This window comes from Dipodomys spectabilis, unplaced genomic scaffold (assembly GCF_019054845.1).
Source record: "Dipodomys spectabilis isolate Male_0828 unplaced genomic scaffold, ASM1905484v1 ptg000424l, whole genome shotgun sequence".
Classification (NCBI taxonomy): Eukaryota; Metazoa; Chordata; class Mammalia; order Rodentia; family Heteromyidae; genus Dipodomys; species Dipodomys spectabilis.
In genome coordinates this window covers 653,468-677,354 of record NW_024871101.1, presented here as the reverse complement: position 1 = coordinate 677,354, position 23,887 = coordinate 653,468, and the positions used below count along the sequence as shown (strand labels likewise).

The following is a 23,887-nucleotide window of genomic DNA, read 5'->3' as shown; positions in this document are numbered from 1 at the left end:
GCTAAGAAATAGACCTTTAAATCTAACATTAAAATTAGCAAGTAGTTCTCAATCATCTTAGCATATTCCTTTGCATGCATGCCATCAGATGAGAAGCAGAGATGACCCAGAGCTACATAAAATGTACTGTCAGCCTCTTCCTTTGTAGTACTGACTAGCTAAGGGGAAGCAAGGCCATTTCTTCCAGGAGAGAATGTACAAGTGATTGTACAGCCAAATAGCCATAAAATCTCCATGCAATGTACAATCTGAAAACTGTGGAAGGTCAACTTGATCAAAAGCCATTGTATCTCCAATGTATCTCCATTGTATTTTCCCTGCCTCTGGACCTCAAAAGAATAGTGTTTTTGTTGCTCATTGAAATTCCTATAAGGAATTGTCTCCCTACCTGACATATAATCCTTCTTAAGAAGCCAAAATCAATGGATCCCATGTATGAAAAGAAGTAAAAATTTATCTGGAGAGAGTCTACTATTCTACATTCCTATTACTAGAATCAAAATTTACTGCAAAGAATCTCTGAAAAATTTATTGAATATCCATATTACAATTTGTTTAAGAAGCTCATGTATTTATATACAGGCATGCAACCATAAATTGTTGCTCTATGATATGCATTTATGAGTGAAAGTTTATTATAATCTGTATTATTGTTTCATTCTTTGTACTTTTTATTAGTCTGTTGACAAGAGTAGCAAAGATGTGTTTATAGTCATTTTAGATTATGGTGAAAACTTTGTTCTTAAAATACTGAAAAAAAAACTTGGTAATGACTAAAATATATTATGTCAAGGTTTTGCTGAGGTCCAGTCTGTTCCTAGCTTTGGGCTTCCAAATGCACATAATCACAGAAGAAATAAATTCTAGGGCTCGGTGGTAGAGCGCTAGCCTTGAGCTGAAGAGCTGAGGGACAGCACCCAGGCCCAGAGTTCAGGCCCCATGACCGGACCCCCCCAAAAAAAATTCTAATGTAAAGAAAAAAGAAAAACTATGAAAGAAGTTCTATCTGAATCGGTACATTATTCCCAGCTCCTTTCTAGCAGTGGGGGAAAAAAATCACAAAACATAAAGAGAATGATAACTGGTACCTATCAGTTTTGTCTAATATACCTAGAACCTGACAGTGAATTTTTATTCTCTGCTGCTTCCCCTTGCTTGAGACAAAGATCAAACACAGTATCTGTCATAAAAGTCAGTCCTTGCTTCTCATTTACTCAGCTTTATGCTATTCAGCATATGGTAGATGAGTACTGCTTTGGAAGCCAAAAGACATGGGTGTTAACCTGGTCTCTGTTGCTCACTACTTGAGTAACTTTAAGCAAGTGACATAAACTCTGATCCTCAGCTTCATTTGTAAAATGAAGATGATATTTATTACCTTCCTTATTTATGAAACTCAAAACATTTATGAAACTCAAAGAGAACAGGTATGTTCAAGTTTTATCTTAAAATATATAGCAAGATATAACTTTAAAGTGCTTAGGAATTGTTTTACTACTTAATGCATTTAGGGATAGTTTTGCTACTTAAATATACTCATTCAGATTTACTATACCAATTCTCAATTTGGAAAGAGTACAGTTTGACTAACTAGACTAGTTAAATTCTATATCACATTAAAGAACTGTGTTGCTTGTTTATTCTTACTTTCAGAATTTTGTCATTTCTACTCACAGACACACTCATGCCATATGGAAATATACTATAAAACCTCACTTACCTGCAAACCCACCATAAATTTCTTCTTCTTTTGTTAATTATGCACTTATAAACTATGCCATACTGTTTAGAACTTCCCCCAATTTCTTTCCTGAAGTGGAGTGATCCTAGTAGAATTATCAGTTATTTGAAGTAAAGAATTATCTTTAAATGGTATTATACAACATTTAATGAACTTTGTGTGTTTTGCTTTGTTTAAAGTGTTTTATTTGTGCTGATATATTTAATGCTTGCAAGTAAGCTATATGGTAGATAACATCAATATACCTAGTTTGTTGAATTAGAAACAGGCACAAAGCCAGGCAGGCATTGGTGGCTCACGCCTGTAAATCTAGCTATTCAGGAGGCTGAGATCTGAGGATTAAGGTTCAAAGCCAGACAGGGTAGGAAAGTCTTTGATACTCTTATCTCCAACTAACCACCCAAAAACTAGAAGTAGAGCTGTGGCTCAATGTGGTAGAAGGCTAGCCTTGAGCAAAAGAGCTCAGGGACAATGCCCAGCCCCTGAGCTCCACAAATGACAAAAAAAATCTCTGAGGCACAAAAAAGTTTAGTAACTTGCTCATTATCACACAGCTATCACACAAGTATAAGAACCAAGGTTCAAACCTAGACAGTCTGACATGATAGACCATGTTCATTATTTATTGTGCTCCCCTGCAGCACCAATATTAGCTGCAAAGTATCATTTACAATATTAGATGCAATATGTAATTTAAAATTAATAGGTTCTAGAAATATGCTATGCAATATTAATGTTTATGGTTAACAGTACTGAATTGTGCATTTTTAAGAGAACAGATTAAATGTTTAGAGAGAGAGAGATAGAAAGAGGAAACAACATTTTAATGATTATTCATCATAAAACTAGCTTTAATTAAATTACATGTTTAAAAATTTTAGCTATCTGCACACATTAATCATGACCTAAAGCCTATTATTTTAGTCAGAAAGCCATCCTAAGAATATTATATGTATGTGAGAATATGAGCATTAGAAGGATCTTCATGTTTGTCACTCTTAGTGGAAATGTAATACTCTGGTGGCACTAACATACCACAGTCTTCATACATTCCTTTGGTTACTGACAGTCCTTTCAAACCTCATCAGTTATCCAACCTATTTTCATTATATACTTAACTTTTGGAGGGGGGTTAGCCAACATTACTTCTGCATTTTTTTAAAAAAATCATATTTGATGGGAAGGGATGAGAAGGGGAAACAACGAGGAGGCAACAATGCTTGATAAGAAATGTACTCGTTATCTTGCCCATGTAATTGTAACTCCTCTGTATGGTATTCTCACAATAAAAAAATCATATTTGATCTTAAGGGAAAATTCTGTATTTTAGTTTTCAGAATAAAGATAAATGGTTTTGTGTGTGTATCTCAGATCGTAAACTTCAATTATAAAATCTGGATTTTTAGCTCCAGGCACATGATTTTTGTCTTTTTAATTTTATTTGTCTTTTTAAGGTAATTGTATATGTTCCTCAATACCTACCTCTTACTAATACTTTAGTGTCCCCAATTGTGGAAAGTTCTGGTGGGATTAGATCTATGATCAGTGTAAATTTGTAGACCCTTGTAGTGAGCTCCAGAGCACTAAGGGTAGGAAAAGAAGCACACTTACATTCTGTTCCACTTCATGTAAGCCCTCTGGGTTGGATTGGTTTGGCCTGATATGAAAACAGCAAAACATTTCTGAGAGGACAGATCCAATTTTCTTTGCTCTATCTCAGAACGCTGTTACTCTAGATAAAAGACAATTTTAAGTCCTCATTCATCTGCACCAAATATAATCACTTCATAAAATCAGTTTTACAATAATACTAAATCAAAAGAATATGTTATTATTCTAAATCAGAAAATTGTAATAAATCTTCTCAAAGAAAATTAGGTCAGACACTTGCTCATGACATTTAAATTTATGACTACATGGATCTGACCTTAACAAGTTTCTCTTGAAAGCTAGTCATTTGATCTAGGAAATGTTTTGCATGTCACTAGTGCTGTCTTAGAAATTTGACACAACTAAATCATCCTAATGGAAAACTATTGTTTGGCACAGAAAGTGATATAATTGGCTATTCAAAGGGAAATACAAAGTAAATGTTTGTTCCTCCATTTCACTGCTCTGTAGGGAAACAAAAATTTCTATATTTCTTCCTGGATATCCATGACTGATTGAGTTTAATGTGTTTTTTTAATTTTTACCTTCTTAAATGGAAAGATTAATGGTTTCTTGAAGACATGGACAGATGTTTAAATTAAAATTAGAAACTACTATCTTTTATATCATTAAAAAGAGAAAGTTTCCTTCTTTCTACAACTTTGGAAATGAGTAAAACAAATTAATAGCAAATTCTAGTCTCCCTTTTAAGAGCAACTTAATGGTGGGACAAAGGATGAACTAATTCAGCAGTGATACTCACTAGACACTATGTTGGAAATGAACTATCAACTTGAAGGGAGGGGAGTTAGGAGGGAAAGAAACAGGGAGAAAATGAAGGAAGGGGTAACACTGTTCAAAAAGAAATGTAGTTCTTCTTCAGCTTTTGTTCACCATCGTGGTTACTGTGCCTTCCAGAGCTTCTCATCATGTCTTCTCACAAGACTTTCAGAATCAAGTGGTTTCTGGCTAAGAAACAAAAGCAAAATCGCCCCATTCCCCAGTGGATTCGGATGAAAACTGGTAACAAAATCAGGTACAACTCCAAGAGAAGACACTGGAGGAGAACCAAGCTGGTTCTGTAGGGAATGCTTCAGATGCCCACATATTTATGCTCTACCATGAACCAGTCAAGCTGAAACATCAAAACTGCCTGGACTGACAGTTGGGTATTTTTAAATTGATTTTTCTTTGGTTATTTTAATAATGGCACAGTAATAAACATGTAATAAAAATTACGTTTAAAAAAAAGAAATGTACTCAATACCTGACTTATGGAACCCCTCTGTACATCACTTTTACAATGGAAGGAAGGAAGGAAGCAAGCAAGGAAGGGAGGGAGAGAAATAAGGGAGGAAGGAAGGAAGGAAAGAAGGAAGGAAAGAAGGAAGGAAGGAAGGAAGGAAGGAAGGAAGGAAGGAAGGAAGGAAGGAAGGAAGGAAGGAAGGAAGGAAGAAAAGAAGGAAGGAAAGAAGGAAGGAAGGGAGGAAGAAAAGAGAGAGAGAAAGACAAAACAACTAACAAAGTAAAACGTGATGCTAGAAGAAAGTGACTCATGCAACTTATGGAGATGAAAAATGAGGTATATAGTTCAAAGCCAGCCTAGGCAGAGAAGTCCATGAGACTAGTGGACAAGGGGTAGATTGATAGCCTTGAGGGGGAAAAAAGAAGGAAAGAAAAGAAAAAAGAGAAAGGAAAAGAAGAAAAAGAAAAACAGGAAAGTCTATTCCACAAAGGATTTTTACTGGACAAGGTTATAATAGGCTGGGTGTTGGTGGCTCACACCTGTAATCCTAGCTATTCAAAAGGCTGAGATCTTAGGATCCCAGTTCAAAGCCAGCCCGGGGAGGAAAGTCCATGAGACTCCTATCTCCTACAAACCACCAGAAAACAAGAAGTGGCATTGTGTCTCAAGTGGTAGAGCACTCACCTTGAACTGAAGAGCTGAGGGACAGCGCCCAGGCCCAGAGTTCAAGCCCCACGACTGACAAAAAAAAAAGGTTTTAATAGCTTAGCATAAGATTTATCTCTTTATTCCATACAGAAGGAACTTTCATCATTGCTAAAATGGTGCCAAACAACTCTTCATACATATCTTTTTAACTTAAATCAAACTATCAAATCTAATGTTTTAAATCTAATTGTAAGAGCATTCCAGAGCAAGTCCTATAGCCCTGTAGGGCTTGATTTCTCACTCTGTACCTTTGTCTATCATGTTATTCCTTAGCATATGTGTAACCTATTTTAGAAGGGGAAATTCATGTTTTAATATTTTCAGAATTTGCGAGAAACTTAAAATGTCTTGCTTCAAGAGAATTAGAAGCTAATGTATTAATAGAAACAAAATGACCCTTTTTCAAGATTCAAAGAAGATTGCAAGTCCTTTTTTGGGGGGGGGGGTCCGGTTATGGAGCCTGAACTCTGGCCCTGGTCGCTGTCCCTCAGCTCTTCAGCTCAAGGCTAGCGCTCTACCACTTGAGCCACAGCGCCATTTCCGGCTTTTTTCCTGCTTATGTGGTGCTGAGGAATCAAACCCAGGGCCTCATGCAAGCAAGGCAAGCACTCTACCACTGAGCCACCTTCCCAGCCCATATTGGAAGTTCTTATATGTGTGTTCACCTCATTAGAAAATCTCATGGAGTACCTTGGAATGTTTGAAAGGAGAAGCACAAATTGACACAGGAAGCCTATGTACCCATGTACACTAAATAAAATGAACAGACAGATTATAGGAAATTCTAGTGTTTGTATCATCCTCTATCTGGTAAATTCCACTATTTATCAGTCAATCTTAGAATATCTATTTGATTTCCTTGCTACAAAGGCAAGATCTAGCTAACCAAGTAGGAATATTTACCTGCCTGGATATTCCATTTTTTACTATAAATCATTCAACTAACTTTCTGGCTTCATTCTCTTCTGAGTTTGGTCAACATGAGCCTGAAGCCTCATTTCCATACCCTCTCCCTCAGCTCCAACCCAGCCCTAATCAAGATACATTTACAAAAGATTACAAATCAGTATAGAGTGAAATCACTTGCACTACTATGCTCATTGCTGCACTATTCACCATAGGTAAGGTATGGAAATAGTCCAGATGCTCCTTAATGGATGAAGGAATCAAGAAGATGTGATATATAATAATATTTTACTCATTCATAGAAAGAATAACATTACATCATTTGCTAAGAAATATGGACCTGGGAAAACCATGTTAAGTGAAGAAAGTCAGGCTGTGAAGAAAAAAAAAACATTTGTTGAAGGGCAATTTCTTTTTTCTTTTTTCTTTTTTTTTTTTTTTGGTTGGTCATGGGGGTGGAACTCTGGGCCTGGGCACTGTCCCTCAGCTCTTCAGCTCAAGGCCAGCGCTCTACCACTTGAGCCACAGCACCACTTTCGATTTTCTGGTGGTTAATTAGAGATAAGAGTCTCACAGACTTTCCTGTCAGGGCTGCTTTGAACCACAGTCCTCAGATCTCACACTCTGAGTAGCTAGGAATACAGGAATGAGCCACCGGCACCTGGCTGAAGAGTAACTTCTTTGCACAGCTATTTAAAGACAATAAAAACATTTTTTAAAGCCTGAAGAGCTTTGGCTCAATTGGTAGAACACTAGCTGTGAATGAAAAACCTAAGGGACAGTCCTGAGCTCCAGTACTAGTACGTACACACACACAAGTCTTTTGATAAGATATTTTCATTGTTAAGAAAATATAAAATGAAAAGTATCCTTAAGCCCATTATCTACAAATAATCACTATCTATATTGACATTTTTATAAATGATCTGCTTTTCTATTCTCGTATGTGTACATATAGGCTTTTCAAAGTAGATACATTATACATGGAAATTATAGCCTAATTTTTATATTAAACCATTTGAATGCCATGCTACATATTTACAAACACTTCTATAACATCACTTCTCATGGATATGTCATAATTTATCAAATTGATTTAATGTAATTGGGTACTTGGAAAGTGTCCTATCATGTGCTACATCAAATAATACTATAATGAACATAGTTGTATATATTCCTCTATACATGTGAAATTATTTCCTTAGATCAAGACTTAATTCTGAAATTTTAGAGTCAAAATGTTTTTACCCTTTGGAAAGTGCTTAGTAAATTTCTGAGTAAGATCATTTTACTCACAATGGACTATTATTTTGCCATAAAGAATGAAATGATGATTTTAGCATGGAAATAGATGGAACTAGAAATCATTGTGTTAAGTGAAGTAAGCCAAGTTCAGAAAAATAGATTTCATATTTCTCTCTTATATAGATGCTAGACCTAAAACGTAAGCATTTATATAAAAACACAGGGATATATACGCATGCACACACAGATACAGATGTATGTATAAAACATGTTTGTAATTCTGAGATCTTTCAGTTTTATTGTTACTATAAAGGTAATATACAGATCCTTAAAGCTACAAAAATTGGGTTAAAGTGTACATTTCTTTTTAGACAATGTCACCCCTTCCCTCACTCTCTTCTAGTTTTTCCTTCCCATCCTCACCCACAGTTGTATAGTTTATTTTCAACATAGTGTCTAGTGAGTACCACTGTTGCATGTATTCACTCTTTGTCCTTCCATTTCTATCCTTCCCCCTCCCACTTACACTCCCAAAGGCAGATAAAAGAACAAACAACAAAAAGAAGGGAAAATGAAAATAGCAACAAAGAAAAAAACCTCTTGTTTCCATTTCTTGGAGTTCATTTGGATAACCATTATTTTGTATGATCAGATGCACATAGGCATTGAACCTTTGTGTTCCTCTCCTAAGAGTATCCTCCTTTGGTCTCAATTGTGAGATTTTTAAGGAGATTAGAGGAGGAAAAGAGAATATTAGAGGGTGAACCATCTATAGTACATTGCATCTGTGAATAAAGGTAACAAAATGAAACTTCCTGAAATATATTGACTATTCAGGGATAGTGAAAGTGAGAGTAAAGGGAGGGTTCAACATGATTAAAGTACTAATATGTAAAATACCATGTTGACACATCTTTGGACATTTAGGGTGCACCTAAAAAACTGAAGGCCAGGCACCAGTGGCTCACACCTGTAATCCTAGCTACTCAGGAGGCTCAGATCTGAGGGTCGTGGTTCAAAGCCAGTCCTAGCAGGAAAGTCCGTGAGACTCTTATCTCCAATTAACCACCAGGAAACCAAAAGTGGCGCTGTGGCTCAAGAGTGCTAGCCTTGAGCTGAAGAGCTCAGGGACAGTGCTCAGGTTCAGAGTTCAAGCCCCACAACAAACAAAAAAAAAAAAAAACTGAAGGCCAAAAACGTAAAACAGGTCCTTTCTGAAATTGCAGTACTAGTGGGAAGGGAGAGGGTGAACTAAAAGGATGAAGGAGGGATATTTCATATGCATGTGTGAAAATGGAAAAATGTATCTTGTTATGATTGTTTGGGACCAGAGGAGAGATGGTGAGGGACAGAGTTGGAAGGAGTGAGTCTAATCAAGGTATATTGTATGTATATATTGACACATCAAAATGAAACCCCCTTACAAAACTAAGTGATGTTAATAAGAAATATGAAAAAAAGAATTTCTACTAGAGGAAGAAACAATGCTCTATCTTCTTGATGGATTTGTTATACTGTCTTGTAACTTTTTGTCTTTGGAAAAAGTATGGTGAGCTATGAGTATTATTAAAACAATATTTTTACCGGACAGCTTTCATCATCTCTATTTGGCAAAGTGGTCTAACCTATAGATTTGGTGACAGTGGCATAATTCTAAGAGCCAGTCTGTGATTTCTCTATTCTTTTTAACTCTTCCCACCTGACAAATCTTTTCTCTTTTTTTGTTTTGTTTTTTTTGTTTTTTATTGTGAAAATACTGTAGAGAGGGGTTACAATTACATGGGCAAGATAATGAGTACATTTCTTATCAAGCATTGTTGCCTCCTCCTTTGTTTACCCTTCCCATCTCTGCCCTTCTATCTCTGCCCCCCCCCCCAATCTTTCTTCTTTTTTATTTTTTTGTCAGCCGTAGGGCTTGAACTCTGGGCTTGGGCACTATCCCTGCACCTTTCCCTCTTGATGGTTCCCTGTGTTCAGTGAAGGTCTCAGTTAAGCTAATTATATGTCTGTGTCTTTGAAGAAGCCATACTTAAAATATGTGCCATCTACCATGTCAGCTCTGCTAGATCCAAGTGTCACTAACTAACCTCTCTTCCAAGCTGCCTATGGCCAAAAATAGCTTTACTGGTAACTTACTGGGATGTTAGATTACTCTTGGCTCCCAGAGTAGGAAAACAGGCCTTGGCATCAGGGCAGTAGTGTTATAAATTAGAATGCTGTAGTAACCTGACAAGTAGTTGATGGGAGGAAAGGGGGAATATGGCTTTCCTTCTTTGTCCCTGATACATCTTTCCTACCCATTGAAGGCTCACCTAATGTGAGCTATTTTCTCCTTCTCAACATTCTGCTCTTATGTTAATATGTAGGCCATTTAGAAACTGTTCTTTCTTTTTTTAATAAGTTTTTTATTGTGAAAATACCATACAGAGGGGTTACAATTACATGAGCAGGGTAATAGGTACATTTCTTATCAAGCATTGTTGCCTCCTCCTTTGTTTTTCCTCTACCATCCCTGCCCTCCCACCTCCATGACTACACTCCCCTCCCCAAAGTTGTAGAGTTCGTATTTCAACATAGTATCTTGTACATCTCATTGTTGCAATGGGTCCACCTGTATCCCTATTTAAACAATTTGTTTTTTCCCTTTTCCCCCCCAAACTATACCAACATCGAATACAGTGAAAACAGGGGTTATACCATGGGGGAGGGACATACAAAGCAACAAAACAATCACCTTATAAATATGTTAGAAACAATAGCAAGAAAGAAAAAAAACACTTGTGTCCTTATCTTGGGGTTCATTTCACCTAACATCATCTTATCTGACCTTTTCTGCTTGTCTCAGATATATACTAGTTATTGCAAATAAGGGAAACAATGGGACCTATGTTTCTTTGGGCCTGGCTTACTTCACTTAATATAATTTTTTCCAAGAAACTGTTTTTTTCATTCCTATCATATTCCAAACATTTTAGCTATAATAAGTATTTGTGTTTGGGCTTTCTTGGTAGTTAACTGGAGAGTCTTGTGTTGGTATGGTAGGGGAAAAACAAGGAGTGGGTAACAATGCAACTAATTTTAGACCAGTACCCAAGATTATTATTAGCCACATGAAGATAACAAGGGTAAGCTGTGATTTCAAAGCATCATGTTATATACTATAAATACATTAAAAAGTAAATCAACTAAAATTATATTAATAGCAATTTTTTAAACTAACCAGAAAAAAAGGAAGAAAAGAAATGGGAGGAAGATCAAGATGGCAGACAAATGAGATCCTCCAGCAAACCTTTCCCCAGAAACAATAGTTTGAACAGTTATTTGTGCACGAATTTACCTTCACAAGAGATAAGGAAGTCAGATGAAAGGTCATCTTTTTACTTTTAGTAAAAAAACAAAATGCACTGAAAAGGGCAGGAAGTAGAGAGTTGCTGGTGTAACCCTCACTCAACTCCAGGTAACACAAAGTAGCGACAGATACCTCCCACTTAAGGAAAGGAGAGGAAGTTAAGTCCAAGTCTTAGACTTTACCCTGAAAATCAGGTCCGCTATGGTGACCACCCCTAGACCAGTAACCATGAAATGAGCTACAGGAACTATGTTAACCAACCAGGCTACTGGCTGCTTCCTCCACTCCTCCTCTCTCTGCATGTAGAATAAGATGGAACAACTGCTCCAAGTCTTGAGAACTAGCACAAGACTTTGTCTTGGAGCTCAGACCCAGGCCTACTATGGTAAGGTCCAGCAACAAACAGAAAACAAAAGCCATACATAGCAGACCTAACCAGGCATCTGAGATTACATACAAGTGGGACAGAATCAAGTCTTGGCATGTAACATTGCCATGCTTAAAGTAAACCTGGAACACCTCTCCAAGACTGCAGAAGTTCCAGTAGCTGTGAGACTTGGGTGTGACCCAGGCTAGCACCTACCTTAGTGACCATGAGACTATCTTCACTTACCATACCCCAAACAGGCAGCACTGGCATGGAGCAACACTCAATTTACTGGAGGTAGAATGGGGTAGTTAACTCAAGACTTTGCCCTAGAGCTTAGTACTGGAATGGTGAAACTTAATACTGATCAATCCTATTATTCCTCAACCCCAAGCATATATAAAAATAGACCTTCTTAAAGAGCCAGCTGGAGGCATGGCTCACATGGTAGAATACAAGCCAAGTAAATCAAGCAAATGCAAAGTGCTGAGTTCAAGATCCAGCACTACCAAAAGAAAAAAAAAGCCATAATACCAATGGAAGACACATGGCCCAAGTCTGTAAGGCTTTTATTCCTGACATCCTCACCTGAGGCTCATTGTAGGAGTCATAGGCCATAAATCTATCTGAGCATCAGATAGCTGACAACATTGTTGGTGCCGGTCTTATTGAAAGCTGTGAGGGTGTGGATGAGCTGTGCAAGTGTAGCTTAACTATGTGGATAGACATGGGCGTGCATAAGAACTTGATCTCACTATGGTAATTCTGTCAAGAGTAATCCTATATTGTTTAGATATAGAACAGATGAAGTGTCTGGGCCTAAACCAGCCCCAGGGAAAGGTTGGCAGGGATGTGTGACCCTTTTTAAGAATTCTTCCAGTTCATGCTATATAATCCATCAACTGAAGATCTGAAGCAAATCTGGGCTCAGACTGCCCTCAAGTGCTAAAAAGAAGGATTACCAAACAAACCAAACACAGCAAACCTGAAATTAGGTCTCCATCTAGTGTTGAAATAGTGGAAGTAACTATAGGGTCAGAGAAAATACACACCTGCTTCAGATTTCTGGAAAACTGGCACATCACACCACACACACACACACACACACACACACACACACACACACACACACACACACACACACACACAAGATTACAAAGATTAAAAGAATACCTGATTCTTCAACACCCAGTATCGAGAACTCAGGAAACTATGACTTCATCTAATGGCCAAAAAAGGCAGCAAACACTGATCAGCTAAGTAACAGTATGAAAGAATTCATGGAAAATTTAAAAGAACCATTTTAATGAAATTCAATGAGTTTCAAGAAAACACAGAGGAAAATTTTAAAAAAACACAGAGAAAAGACTAAATGCTCTATCAAAAACATTTAACATGAAGATAGAAGTCGTGTGTAAAAAATCAAACATAATTCCTAAAGCTAAGTGAAATTAGTGTATTGATTATGCCATCATAGAAGGCAAACATAGAATAGATCAAACAGAAGAGATAGTAAGTAAAAACAGACTATTCAAAAATACACAGTAGGGCCAATAAAGGAGAAAATAATAATAAAACTGTTTTAGCCAAGGCTGAGGGTTCATGTCTTAATCCTAGCTACTCAGGAGACCAAGCTCTGAGGATTGTGGTTTAAAGCCAGCCTGGGCAGGAAAGTTCATGAGACTCTCTTCTCCAATTAGCCGCCAGAAAACCAGAAATGGATCTGTGTCTTAAATGGTAGAGTGCTAGCCTTGAGTAGAAAATCTCAGGAACAGGGACCATTCCCTGAGTTGAAGCCCCACAACACACACACACACACACACACACACACACACACACACACACACACACACACACACACACCATATTTTATTAGAATAATAATACAAAGTGAAGGATTTCATTTGATATTTCCATTCTAGGAAGCTCTGTAACTTGAGGTATTGTAGGTAATTTGAGGTCAACAGGAGGGGTTAGACAAATGAGGAGAAACAGTGGGAGAATGCAATCATAATATACAATGTATATATGTGAAAATAAATCTAGGAAAATTCAGGGGATGGGTGGGGTTGGGAAAGATGGGGTAGAATTATGCAGGCAGCAAAACTGATCTAGATGCATTGTACTTACAAATTGACACATTTGAAAACTTTTGGACAACTTCTCAATGATAATAAAATAAAATCTAATCTAATCTTAAAAAAGGAGAAAAATACAAGAAAATTTCCGGGAATCAAAAAAGAAGTGAGACAAAAGCTAAAAGTATCAAGAAAGGGAACAAAAATACAAGGAAGCCAGGCGCTGGTGGCTCATGCCTGTAATCCTAGCTACTCAGGAGACTCGTATCTCCAATTAACCACCAGAAAACCAATACTTGCTGTCTTCATATGTGTGTTTGTATGTGTTATATAACCTGCATTTCCATTTTCTTTATCCTGTCAACTAAATTGGACTGAGAAGCATCTAAGAGATTACCAAAGCAAAACTCTGAGTATATGTCTCTGAGGGCATTACCAGAGATGATTGATTGAAGAAAGGCCTTCCCTGAATATAGACAGCACTATTCCATAGGCAGAGAGCCCAAAAAAATGAGAACAGTAACTAGGGGCCAGTGGCTCAGACCTGTAATCTTAAATACTCTGGAGGCTGAGGTCTGAGGATGATGATTCTAAGCCAGATTGGGCAGGAAAGTCCATAAGACTCTTATTTATCTCCAATTAACCACCAAAAAGGCAGAAGTGGAGTTATGGCTCAAATGGTGAAGGAGACTCTTATCTCCAATTAACCACCAGAAAACCAGCAGTGGTGCTGTGGCTCAAAGTGGTAGAGCACTAGCCTTGAACAAAAGAGCTCAGGAACAGCACCTAAGCCCTGCGTTCAAGCCCCACTACCAACCAAAAACAAAAAAAATAAAAAACAAAAAACACTACCATCTAACATGATTAATTAAACAGCAATCTAAATATTCACACAGTGAAAACAAATGAGGATATTCTTAGGAGAAGATCACAAGGACTCAATAGCTACATGCATATGATCATATAAAATGATGCTTATCGAAATGAGCTCCAAGAAATGGGAGCAAAAAGCGTTTTATTGTACTGTTTGCCATTCTTTTTTTTCCCTTTTCTTCTTTCCTTTTTTCTTTGGTTTATTCCCTTCTGTCTCTGCTATTCACTTCTGTACTCTGTCTTGTATATAAATGTATCTGATATGTGGAGGGAAAGGGGAAGCACAGAAACGGTAGGAGATAGGGTGAACCAATTCAGCAGTAAAACTCACTAGACACTATGTTGGAAATAAACTATACAACTTGATGGGGAGGTAACTTGGGAGGGGAAAAACTGAGAGAGAATGAGGGAGGAGGTGACACTGTTCCAAAAGGAAATGTACTCATTACCTGACTTATATAACTGTAACCCCACTGCACATCATCTTTACAATAAAAATTTAAAAATCTAAAAAAAACTACCATCTATGGATTTACACAAAGCTTTACCATCATTTTTGTATTCTATACAGCATTGCTCTTGACCAAGGACCTCACCTCACAGTCAATGAAGCACAGCAATGGGACTGAGCTCACAGAATTCACTATTCTCACCATGCTTCCCACTATCTTAAAACAGCTGGCTTGATGAAACAGTAAAATAGCCATTTTATTATTGGAATTTATTGTTGTGCATAGATTAAAACAGAATACATAAATGTACAGTTTTAAGTTTTAGAAAAGAACATTCTTATTAATATATAGAGTATTACTACTTACTTTATCAGAAGTACTTTTCTCCTCTAGAGAAGAAATTCTCTGACTTTGTTATCCATACAGATTAGTTTTAACTACTTAAAACTTCACATTGGCTGAAAAATATATATCCTCTTGTATCTGGCTTTAAAATGGTCACTTAAAAACTAGATTACTGGTCTCTGCACCAGGGTTCATGCCTGTCATCCTAGGCATGTGGGAGGCTGAGATCAGGAGGAACAATGTTCCAAGCCAGTCCAGGCAACAGAAAAAAATCATAAGAACTATATCAACAGAAAAAAGCTGGGCATGATGGTGTACACCTGTCATCATAGCTATGCTGGAAGCATAAATAAAGGATTGTAGTCATGGCCAGTCTGAGTGAGAAAGCAATACTTTATCTGAAAAATAACTAGAGTAGAGGAAAGAGAGCTAATATGGTCAAAATCATTTATGTATATATATGAAATCAGAACAAGGAAGCTTATTGAAACTGGTCTGGGGAGGCAAAAGGGAGAATGATGAAGGGGGTGGTTCTGATCCAGATGCATTATGTACATCATGTGAAAATGAAACACACCTGTGAAAGTAACTGATGTCATTTAAAAAAGAAGAAGAAGAAGAAGGCAGAGATCCCAGAGACTCACTAGCAAGAAGGAAAAGCCATGTGAGGACATAGGAAGAGAGTCTCAATCACCAAATCCAGGGAAGTGATCTCTGGAGAAACACAAACTGCCAACCAATTGTCTTGGCTTCCACACTCTCCAGAAGTGTAAGAAAAATACACTTGTGTTGTCTAAGCCACTCAAATAAATGGATAGATAGGAAGATAGGTAAGTAGATAGGTAGGTAGGTAGGTAGGTAGGTAGATACATAGACAGACAGACAGACAGACAGACAGACAGACAGACAGACAGACAGACAGACAGACAGACAGATAGATAGATAGATAGATAGATAAAGCATAAAGGACTAGAAGCATGGCTAATGTGGTATAGAGCCTGTGTAGCAACTACAAAGCCCTGGATTCAATCTCTAGTATCATAAATTAAAAATTCAGTTATAGTAATGGCTAGTTAGTAATACCTTTCAATTCTAGGGAAAGATTTTCCAGGAGGATATATTTGCTCTAACTCAGCAAACAATAGATTAATGTACTTTTTTCCTCCCAAGATTCTTGGGTCCAGAAACCAATAAATAGAAATGAGGATACACCACTCACTATTACCCATATTTACCCTCTTCCTAGATTCATAAGCTTGTGTTCTGCTAGCCCTAGATGGATCAGACTCCAAAGGAAGGAAAGCTGACAACAAGGAGACACAACAATGATTCCATTGAACTCAAAGTTAAGACTGCCTCCCTGGCTGTTTTGGGGACCCTCATGCCTCTGAATCAATAAATTAGGATAATTAATCATAATTATTGAGGGGAAATTAATCATAATTATTGAGGGGCTATGACACCACAATAGAGGTAAGGAAAGATAGGTCTAGAATATAGAAGATCTGGGCTGGGAATGTGGCTTAGTGGTAGAATGTTTGCCTAACATGCATGAAGCCCTGGGTTTGATTCCACAGTACCAAATAAACACAAAAAGCCAGAAGTGGCACTGTGACTCAAGTGGTAGGGTGCTAGCCTTGAGAAAAGAAGCTCAGGGATAATGTCCAGGCCCTGCCCTAAGACTGGCAAAAAAAAGAATTTAAAAGATCCCTCAGGGCCTCTCTTTAGGACCACAGTGGTCTATGATTAAAGTCAGTGGAAAAGGATAATAATCCAATTCAAATAAGAAAACTGATTGCCCAAACCTATCAAATGGGTTAGTAATTTGTATATGTATATATATAAATTCAGTATGTATGATTTTTGCAAAAGGAGAGCAAAAGGCCTATGAAGTCCGTAGTAGAAAGTGATGGTTATAAATATCACTGCATATAGGAAAATGATGGAACTGGACATCATCGGGTTGAATAAGATAAGGCAAACTTAAAAAGCCAACTACTGCATGGATTATAGACCTAAAATGGATTACAGACCTAAAATGAAGATGATGATGATCTTGATGATGAAAGTGATGGTGATGATAGTTGCTAACTTTTTGTCTGGGCTAATCTTGAGCAACAATCCTCTCAATCTCTTACAGGCATGAGCCACCAAAACCCAACTTGTAAAGGGATTTTTAAAATTTTGTGAAATAAGACACTCTTGAGCACTTAAACTCTATTTTTTAATGCTAGTCCTGGGGCTTTAACTCAGGGCCTGGATGCTGTCCCTGGGCTTTTTTCTTCTCAAGACTAGCACTCTACCACTTGAGCTAGAGCTCCACTACGGACCTTTTTCTAATAGTTGATTGGAGATAAAAGTCTCATGGACTTTTCTGCTCAGGCTAGCTTCAAACCTCAGTCTTCAGCTCTCAGCCTCCTAAGTAGCACGTGGCTCCATTCGCAATTCAAGTACTCACTGGGCACCACTGCAACCCTAGCTACTCAGGAGGCTGAGATCTGAGGATCGTAGTTTCAAAGCAGCCTGTGCAGGAAAGTCTGTGAGGCTCCTATCTCCCATTCTCCAGAAAAAATACCACCAAAAAAACTTAAAGCAGAGCTATAGCTAAAGTGGCAGGGCACCAAACAGTGCCCAGACCCTGAGTTCAAGCCACAGTACTGGCACAGAAAAAAAGAAACAACAGGCAAACAAATAAGAATAAAGAAATTCTTAAGAAATTTCTTTAAAATGACAGGGCTGCCGGGAGCCTGTGGATTGTGCCTGTAATCCTAGCTACTCAGGAGGCTGAGATCTGAGGATCGTGGTCAAAGCCAGCCCAGGTAGAAAAATCCATGAGACTCTATCTCCAATTAGCCACCAGAAACCGGAAGTGGCACTGGGGCTCAAGCAGTAGAGCCTTGAGCAAAAGAGATCAGAGAGAGCACCCAAGCCCTGAGTTCAAGCCCCATGACCTACAAAAAAAGATGGCACAGTTGCAATCTCAAGCAGATTGTGAACCTGAGCTCAACCAATCTGAGCAGAGGCAGAGCCTCCTGCATTGGGAATAAATACCTGAGCAGACTACCTGTTCTGTGTGCTTGCTTGCCAGATTTTTTGGCTGATGGCACGTACTTCTGAGTACGTTTTACATTGTTTTACATAAGTTTTACATTGCTGAGACAAAAATAATAATAATTGATGTTATTCACTGGGTGTAAAACTAGCTACTCAGGAATCAGAAAGGGGTAGAATGCTAGTCTGAGGCCAGCCCAAGCATGAAGTTATCAAAACTTTTATCTCAACCAATAAGAAACTAGGTATCACTCCTATCATTCAAGCTATGAGGGAAGCATAAAAAGAAGGATCACAGTCCAGTCTGTACAAAACCGTATTTTAAAAATAAGAAAACTAGGGAAGTAGGCATGGCTCAAGCGGTAGAGCATCTGCCTAACAAGATCATATTTCTGATGTCCCACCTCAGCACCACCCAAAAAAAATTAACATGGTGCCATCATCCATCAAGTGTTGGTGAAGTATGACCCATAGACCAAATTGGCTGACATTTTGTTTATGTAAATAATGTTTTATTGGAATACAGTGAAGTGCATTGCTTTACATATTGGTTATAGCTGTTTTTGCATAGCTGTGCTCAAAATCATATGGCTTCACAAAGCCTGAAATATACAAAAAAGTTGAAGGAAGGAAGGAAGGAACAAAGAAAGAAACAGAAAGAGGGAGGGTGGGTAGAAGGGAGGGAGGGAGAGAAAGAAGGAAAGAAGGAAAGGAAAGAAGTGAAGGAAGGAAAGGAAGGAAGGAAGGAAGAGGGAGGGAAGGAAGGAGGGAAGGAAGGACAAGAGGAAGTGTGGGAAGAAGAGAGGGAGGGAGAGAAAGAGAGAGAAGGAAGGAAAGAAGGAAAGGAAAGAAGGGAAGGAAGGGAGGGAAGGAAGGAAGGAAGGAAGGGGGAGAGAGAAAGAAAGAAAGAAAGAAAGAGGGAGGAAGGAAGGAAGGGGAGGGAGATAGAAAGAAAGAGAGAGGGAGGGAGGAAAGGATGGAACAAGGAAGGGAGGAAAGGAGGGAGAGAGAGAAAGGGAGAGGGGAGGGAAAAAAGAAAGAAAGATAGATAGAGAGGGGGAGGGAGGGAGGGGGAGGGAGGGAGGGAGGAAGGAAGGGAGGAAGGAAGGAAGAAAGGAAGGAAGGAAGGAAGGAAAAAAGGAAGGAAGGAAGGAAGGAAGGACAAGATGAAGTGTGGGAAGAAGGGAGGGAGGGAGAGAAAGAAAGAGAAGGAAGGAAGGAAGAAGGAAGGGAAGAAAGAAAGAAAGAAAGAAAGAAAGAAAGAAAGAAAGAAAGAAAGAAAGAAAGAAAGAAAGAAAGAAAGAAAGAAAGAGGGAGGGAGGGAGGGAGGGAGGGCAGAAGGAAGGAAGGAAAGAAGGAAGGGTGGTAAGTAGGGAGGGATGGAGAGAAAGAGAGAGAAGGAAGGAAAGAAGGAAGGGAAGGAAGGAAGGAAAGAAGGAAGGAAAGGGAAGGAAGAAAGGAAGGAAGAAAGAAAGAAAAAAAGAAAGAGAGAGAGAGAGGGAGGGAGGGAGGAAGGAAGGAAGGAAGGAAGGAAGGAAGGAAGGAAGGAAGGAAGGAAGGACAAGAGGAAGGGTGGGAAGAAGGGAGGGAGAGAAAGAGAAGGAAGGAAGGAAGGGAAGAAGGAAAGAAAGAAAAAAGAAAGGAAGAAAGAAAGAAAGAAAGAGAAAAAGTGGGAGGGAGGAAGGAAAGAAGGAAGGAGGGAAGGAAGGAAGGAAGGAAGGAAGGAAGGAAGGAAGGAAGGAAGGAAGGACAAGAGGAAGAGTGGGAAGAAGGGAGGGAGAGAGAGAAGGAAGGAAAGAAGGAACAAAGGAAGGAAGGAAAGAAGGAAGGGAGGGAAGAAAGAAAGAAAGAAAAAAGAAGGAAGGAAGGAGGGAGGGAGGAAGAAGAGGGAGGAAGAAAGAAAGAAGGAAAGAAGGAAGGGAAGGAAGGGAGAGAAAGAAAGAAAGAAAGAGAGAGAGGGAGGGAGGGAGGGAGGGAGGAGGAGGAGAAAGGAAGGAAGGAAGGAAGGACAAGAGGAAGGGTGGGAAGAAGGGAGGAAGGGAGAGAAAGAGAGAGAAGGAAGGAAAGAAGGAAGGGGAGGAAGAAATGAACGAATGAACAAACGGAGGAAGGAAGGAAGGTAAGGAAGGAAGGGGAAGGGAAGGGAGATAGAAAAAAGACAGGGAGGGAGGGAGGAAGGGAGGGAGGAAAGGATGGAACAAGGAAGGCAGGGAGAGAGAGAAAGGGAGAGGGGAGAAAGAAAGAAAGAAAGAAAGAAAGAAAGAAAGAAAGAAAGAAAGAAAGAAAGAAAGAAAGAAAGAAAGAAAGAAAGAAAGAAAGAAAGAAAGAAAGAAGGAAGGAAGGAAAAGAAAAGAAAAAAAAAAAGAAAAGTCTCCTTTATACAACTGTGTGCTAATGGGAAAAACTAAATGGAAGTTAGAGGTACCAAGGTGGAAGTGGTTAAAGGAAGCAGACAAGTCGTCCACGGCCACTCTCCTTCATACTGGGAAACTGAACACTAAGTAAAAGCAAACGCATAAAGAGTAGAAACAGTCAGATACTTCTTAAGTCATTTTTAGGCCTCTTTAGATTATATTGCATTATTTTAGGGGCCAGTGGCTCATATCTATAATGTCTATAACTCAGGAGGTTGGCATCTGGAAGATCAGGGTTCCAGGCCAAAGCTGAGCAGAAAAGTCCAGAAAAAGTCCATGGGACTCTTATATCCAATTAACCAGCAAAAACTAAGCTAGAGACATGACTGAAGAGGTAGAATGTTAGCAGTGAGCAAGAAAGCCCAGCAAAGAGCTTGAGGCCCCAAGTCCAAGCCTTTGTCCTGGCAATAAATAAAAGTTATTTTCGTACATTTGGGTCATTTCTAAAAGTTTCCTGTTATTAATATCTAGTCTTATTTTATTGAGGTTAGAAAATGTACTTGCTTTCATTTTAAATTTTTAATTTGTTGAGATTTGTTTTGTAGCCTGTCAAAATGACCTATCCTGGAGAATGTTTCATATGCTTTAAGAATAATACATATTCTCTGGTTGTTAGATGAAATTTTCTGTAAATGTCTGTTAGGCCCATTGGCTCAAGGGTGCAATGTAATGCGTTAGAATGCCTAACTATTATTGTATTAGAATCTACCTCTCCCTTTGTCGAATTTGAGCTTAGACTTTTCTAAATTTCTTTATTTAAATACAAAGAGCAACCTTTAGCATTTATTCTAGGAAATATCTTGTATACATATTCTCTCAGCTTTCTGCCTAGAATGTTTTGATTTCTTCTTTACTCTGAAAGCTTGTTAGGTACAATGTTCTTAGTTGGCTGTTTTACTCCTTTAGTGCTGTGAAAATTTTACACCATTCTTTCCTGGACTGTAAATTTTCTGAATTGGGCCTCCCCCATGTATTGTTTGTTTATTTTCTCTTCCTGACTTAAAAATCTTCTCTTATATGTCTGGTTATTTGTGCCTTCTTTTAAGTTTGGGACGGTTTCTGTTATGATCTCTTTAAATAAACATTCTACCCCTTTGGCGTTATGTGGTCCATCTTGAAAACCAACAACATAAATATTGCTCTTTTTTTTTATACTGTCAAAGTTTATTGAATTCACGAACTTTATAGACTATGATAATGACAACTTGCCTTGTGAAGATTAAAATGTGTTTGTGACTTTAAGCATCACTATCCCACAATACATTGAAATTTATGTAATCATTCTATCTCAATTTAAAAAAGTATTTTAAAAAAAGATGATGACTAACCTTACTGGAAAGTCATTCTATACACCTCATTAATTCCTCAGAAGTGGGACTGCTGGTCAGGAGTATCCACATTTTGAGTCTTGGAATGCTGACAGCAAGCAGAAAGGCTCACCAGCTGATAGTCCCAGAGCAGAGTATGAAGTGCTGCTCTCCTGGGCTCTTACTAGCACCAAAGAAACCAAAACCAAAACCTTTTATTTTATTTTTTTTTTAGTGCCAGTCCTAGGGCTTGAATTCAGGGTGCTGTCCCCAAGCTCTTTCCGCTCAAGGCTAACACTATACCACTTGAGCCATAGCTCCACTTCTAGCTTTTATGGTTAACTGGAGATAAGAGTCTCATGGACTTGTCCTGCAGGGGCTGGCTTCAAACCTCAATCCTAAATCTCAGCCTCCTAAATAGCTAGAATTACAAGCATGAGCCACTGGCACTTGGCCAAATCCCCATTTTTAAAAGAAGAAACTGAAGCCAAGAATGGTGGAATGACACAGCAAGGCCACGTTAATGTCTTAGTAAAATGATGTATGATCTTAGGAGCCTCCCAAATACCTAGAATCAAGAGCAGCTTCCTAGTGCAAAGACAGGAATGAGGCCTCGGCCACCTCTATTCACAATGTCGTGGACAGTGTTGCAGAACCATGCTTCTCGCTCTTCTCGCTTCTCATGGATATGGGTCCCGTACGTAGATTCAATGATAAGTATATCAGGTTTAATATTAGAAATTTCAGCGGCCATTAGGTGTCTATCTTCTTGTCTTAAGAAATCTCCTGTGTACAAAAGCTTCACACCCGTGATCTCGATCATGAACATGGCAGCTCCCAGGACGTGGCCTGCATGGTAACACCAAAACTTGATTCCTGCAACTTCCTTAACTTCGTGGATTCCTGCAACTTCCTTAACTTCGTGGAAGTTGATGGTTGCAATTTTGTCCATACTTTCTTCCAAATCTGTCTCAGTGTACAGCATGTCATCTGCTGATACGTTACTAACTTTGACATAGTCTGATAGAAGCCATCTATAAATAGCTTTCATGGCATGTGTCATAAATGTTCTTCCTTTGAAACTTGTCTTCTGTAGAAACCAGGGCAATGCTCCACAGTGATCTAAGTGGAAATGACTAATTAACAGGAGATCAAGCTCAGCTGGGTCAATCAAGTCAATATAAGGGAGAGCATCCATTCCTTCTAGGCCAGGGTGGATCCCTCCAGAATAATACATGATCTTCCTACTTCTTGGCCAGCTCCAAGGGGTTGGATAAGCAGCTGGTCGCTCTCTTCTGCAGGAATCACAGACATCCTGAAAGTCTCCAGAAGCCCTGTGAGCGGCACAGCTGGGGTCCGCGTAGATGGAAGTGCAGCCAACACCAACTACAGGAGAAATCCCCAGCCCAAATATTGCTCTTTTAATGCTGTCACAACATAACCAAAAGCATTCTTCATTTCTCTTCGTTCTTTTGTTGTTGTTGTTGTTTTCTCCTCCAACGGTGGGGTATTTTGTTTGTTTTGCAGATTCTGGGGCTTGAACTCAGGGCATGGGTGCTGTCCTTGAGCCTCTTTGTGCTCAAGGCTAGTGTTCTACCACTTGAGCCACAGAGTCACTTCTGGCTTTTTCTGAGTGGTTTACTGAAGATAAGCGTCTCATGGACTTTTCTGCCCAGGCTGGCTTCGAACCCCGATCCTCAGATCTCAGCTTCCGGAGTAGCTAGGATTACAGGTGTGAGCCATTGATGCCTGTCTTATGTATTTTTTAATATCCTATATTTGAGTTCACTAATTGTATCCTCTATTTTGTCCATTTTCCTCTTCTTGTCTTCTACATACTTTTAATTACACTTAATGAATTTTCAACTGAAGGATTTGTTTTTTTTAATTGCTTCCATCTCACAGTAAAGTTTATCTCTTTGAACATTAAATACTTTCTGTGTATTTTTTTAAGCTCATTGCTTTGCCCTAAACCAGTTGTTATAAATTTTTCCATCTAATAGTTTGACCATACTTGTTATAATCTGGTCAGTTTATGACACTTCATTTTAACTCTTAGTTAATGTCATGGTTCCCTAGTATTCAACACCATCTGCACATTAAAGGATTAGGCACTCATTTCAGTCTTCATAATCTGGCTTTCTTTTTGCCTATC

The 23,887-nt window shown here is 38.6% G+C and overlaps 1 protein-coding gene and 1 pseudogene across 1 annotated transcript; one reads left to right on the top strand and one right to left on the bottom strand.

Annotated features, from left to right (window-relative positions):
- The first annotated feature begins 4,266 nt into the window (after positions 1–4,266).
- On the top strand, positions 4,267–4,612 carry LOC122097660 (60S ribosomal protein L39-like). Its single transcript, XM_042668268.1, has one exon. The coding sequence runs from the start codon at positions 4,321–4,323 to the stop codon at positions 4,474–4,476; it is 156 nt and encodes a 51-aa protein (XP_042524202.1). The 5' UTR covers positions 4,267–4,320; the 3' UTR covers positions 4,477–4,612.
- A 17,694-nt stretch (positions 4,613–22,306) lies between these two features.
- LOC122097667 lies at positions 22,307–23,046 on the bottom strand (annotated as a pseudogene).
- Between the last annotated feature and the right edge of the window lie 841 nt (positions 23,047–23,887).